A 2,720-nucleotide genomic window follows, 5' to 3' on the forward strand; every position below is an offset into this window, starting at 1 on the left:
CAAAAAAAAAGCCCACCCCTAGAGCTTTTAGCCATATGGTGCTAGTTGGACGGCCATATCGGGTCTGTGTGATGAGCTGCACATGAGTGGCTTGGCATACAGAAAGAAAAAAAATACTGAATAGGAGAAAGAAGCCTTCATGGCAGAAGAGACTTACACAGTCTCTTCAGTCATAGAAAACCTACCGATCAACTTTTTCTTATTTTCCAACCTTACTTTTGCTTTAAGGCCAAGAAACATCTGGGCATTGATCCCTCCTAAACTTCTATGGGGCCTTCCTGTATGCTGGAGGTGCTTCCCGGGAAGACCCTGTAGTCTATAAGGGCTTAGAGCGCAGACATCGTCAGTACTGAATAGGATTTCTAATGGAGAATGAAACTTTGCACAGGGGGAAAAAAGAAGCTGGATGGGGGGATATTAGTACAGTTTACTTCAGAGGTAATGGGGGTTGTACAAAAGAATCATAGTATAAAACTAAATTGGTCCTTCAAGTTGTCCACCAGTCAACTATAGCAAGGTATTTGGGTAAACAAAATTAAAACCAAACACTTTGCCCTTGGTAGTGCTGTCTGATCTCTGAAGAAATGGAGTAATTGTTTCAACTATACGCCCTGTCATGCCAGCAGATAGCAAATGGCTTACAGTGAAAATACTTGGTAGACAGAGATTAGTTGACTTCAGCCTCTTCCACTGTCCAATGCTGGCCACACACCTTATGACCATCGCACGACTTTTGTCTTGCGGTGGTTGTAAGGTAATTAAAAAAACGTGCAATCTGCCCATCTTGGACAGGCAGATCGTACTTGCGATAATCGCAAGCCTGAACGCTGAGGGGCGGGCTTCCGATGACTGCAATGCTGAACGGGCAGTGTGTGCTTGCGCACACCGGACCGTGCGGCAGTTATCTCACGATCATGCTACAAACCAGCGGAAAATCGTACAATTCTCGGCTGGTTTTCGAACATGCTCGTTAGACAAAAGTCGTGCGACCGTACAGTAGAAATGGTCGCACGCCTTCCACACACCTTGCGATAATCGTACGATCGCGGGATTTCCCGCAATTATCGTACAATTATCGCAAGGTGTGTGGGCACCTTAAGGCCCCATTTTCACAAGGCTTTAGGCATGCGGCTGGGGAGTCCTGGGACAAGAACCTACGTATTCTTGATGCAAGAAATCCAGGTGTGCCCGTACAGATGCAGCCGATGTGGCCCTTCAAGTTAATGACAGGGTGACAGTGGCCGCATCTGTCCATATGTAAACGTACATGGTACAATTACTGTGGTTCAGTATAGAGATTGTCCTTGGAAACAGTGTCTGGTCTCACTGTCCAGAGGACTGACAAGTGAAAAAAAAAAAAATCTATACTATAATCTACTAGTCCCATCAAACATGCAATAGAGATGAAAAAAGAAAAAGGTAGAAAAGTTTGGAATCCAGCCTCTGTGACAACCATGGCTACCCCCATAGACCCAGTGGAGGGAAACGAAAAGCAGACATAAAAAGGCAGGAAGTGTATTTTTACATGGCAATTCTGCAAAGTAACAAAAAAGGGAACAAACAGGTAAAAAGGTAACAAAGTGTGGGGGGGGGAAATAAATATCGAATTCAGCCACTAAGTCTAAAGACTGGTAAGCTGCCATAGGTTACATTTTTCTTTTGGGTTTCGATATGCTTTAAAATCCTGTGTTTTGTTTAATTTTTTTTCTTTTAACATTTTTAATATAGACCTACGTTTCTGCTGGTGCAGGCTGACAATGGACATGTAGCATGCAAATCACTCAGATAACAAAGAGGGCAATTGTACAATGTGCAGCATTCCAATATGTGTTTAAAGACGTGATGAATCTTAGTCTGTATTCCATAAAACACAAACCTGCATCTCTCCTTTTTCATCCGGCATTGCTGGCTTTGCGGCCTCCGTCGCAGCATTTTTAAGACTTTCTTTACTGCAGTTTAGCAAAACTTCCACCACATAGATAGGATCCAGGTCTCCAGTGTTTGGCTGAGGAAAAAAAGTAATGCCATTTATAATGGACTTGTAAAATGCTTTACAAGTAATATTGTATGCAAAGCAGAACAGTATTATTTATTTATAGGCAAGGTTCGGAAACGCCATTATCCTCCAGATGTTTAACAAACCGAATCTGCCAACCAGTAGGAAAGAGATCAGGATTGGGCTATTTCCTGGGAATGGAGGAGCCAGCTGGTAGGAAAACCTGAGCCTGTTCACCACTCCTGCAGGAGATCCTCCAAAAAGGACGTGTTAGAGCAAAACTGAGCAACTTGTAGGTTCAGAGGCTTTGTGAACACAGCGTCCAGCACAACAACCAGACCTGAACATGCCACAGCTGTCTGTTTACTTACAGAACACCATACAAGATCTTCAGTCAGGATGTAATCCACCATCAAACTCCACACACACTTATGAGCACAACCTGGTAGACAAAAATTAAATATTACATTTCAAGTGCGTAGATGGAGCTCTTGGATCAGATTAAAAAGTCTAAAAGGTGCCCATACACTGTACGATTCTCGTACGAGAATTGCGGGAAATCCCGCGATCGTACGAGAATCGTACAGTGTATGGAAGGCGTGCAACCGTTTCTACTGTACGGTCGCACGTCTTCCGTCGAACAAGCAGGCTTGAAAACCCGCCGAGAATCGTCCGATTCTCGGCGGGTTAGTGGCCCTCTTTTTTGACAACAGCCGGACGGGTC

At 44.0% G+C, this 2,720-nt stretch overlaps 1 protein-coding gene across 1 annotated transcript in view; it reads right to left on the reverse strand.

Moving 5' to 3' along the window:
- Positions 1 to 2,720, reverse strand: part of SKIV2L2 (Ski2 like RNA helicase 2) — an 88,055-nt gene that overhangs the window by 31,563 nt on the left and 53,772 nt on the right. The window contains exon 19 of the mRNA XM_018568191.1: positions 1,877 to 2,005. Coding sequence (XP_018423693.1) covers positions 1,877 to 2,005 — 129 coding nt within the window. The remainder of the gene's footprint in view (positions 1 to 1,876; positions 2,006 to 2,720) is intronic.

The sequence above is a fragment of the Nanorana parkeri genome, unplaced genomic scaffold, assembly GCF_000935625.1.
Source record: "Nanorana parkeri isolate BGI_ZX_2015 unplaced genomic scaffold, ASM93562v1 scaffold1152, whole genome shotgun sequence".
Classification (NCBI taxonomy): Eukaryota; Metazoa; Chordata; class Amphibia; order Anura; family Dicroglossidae; genus Nanorana; species Nanorana parkeri.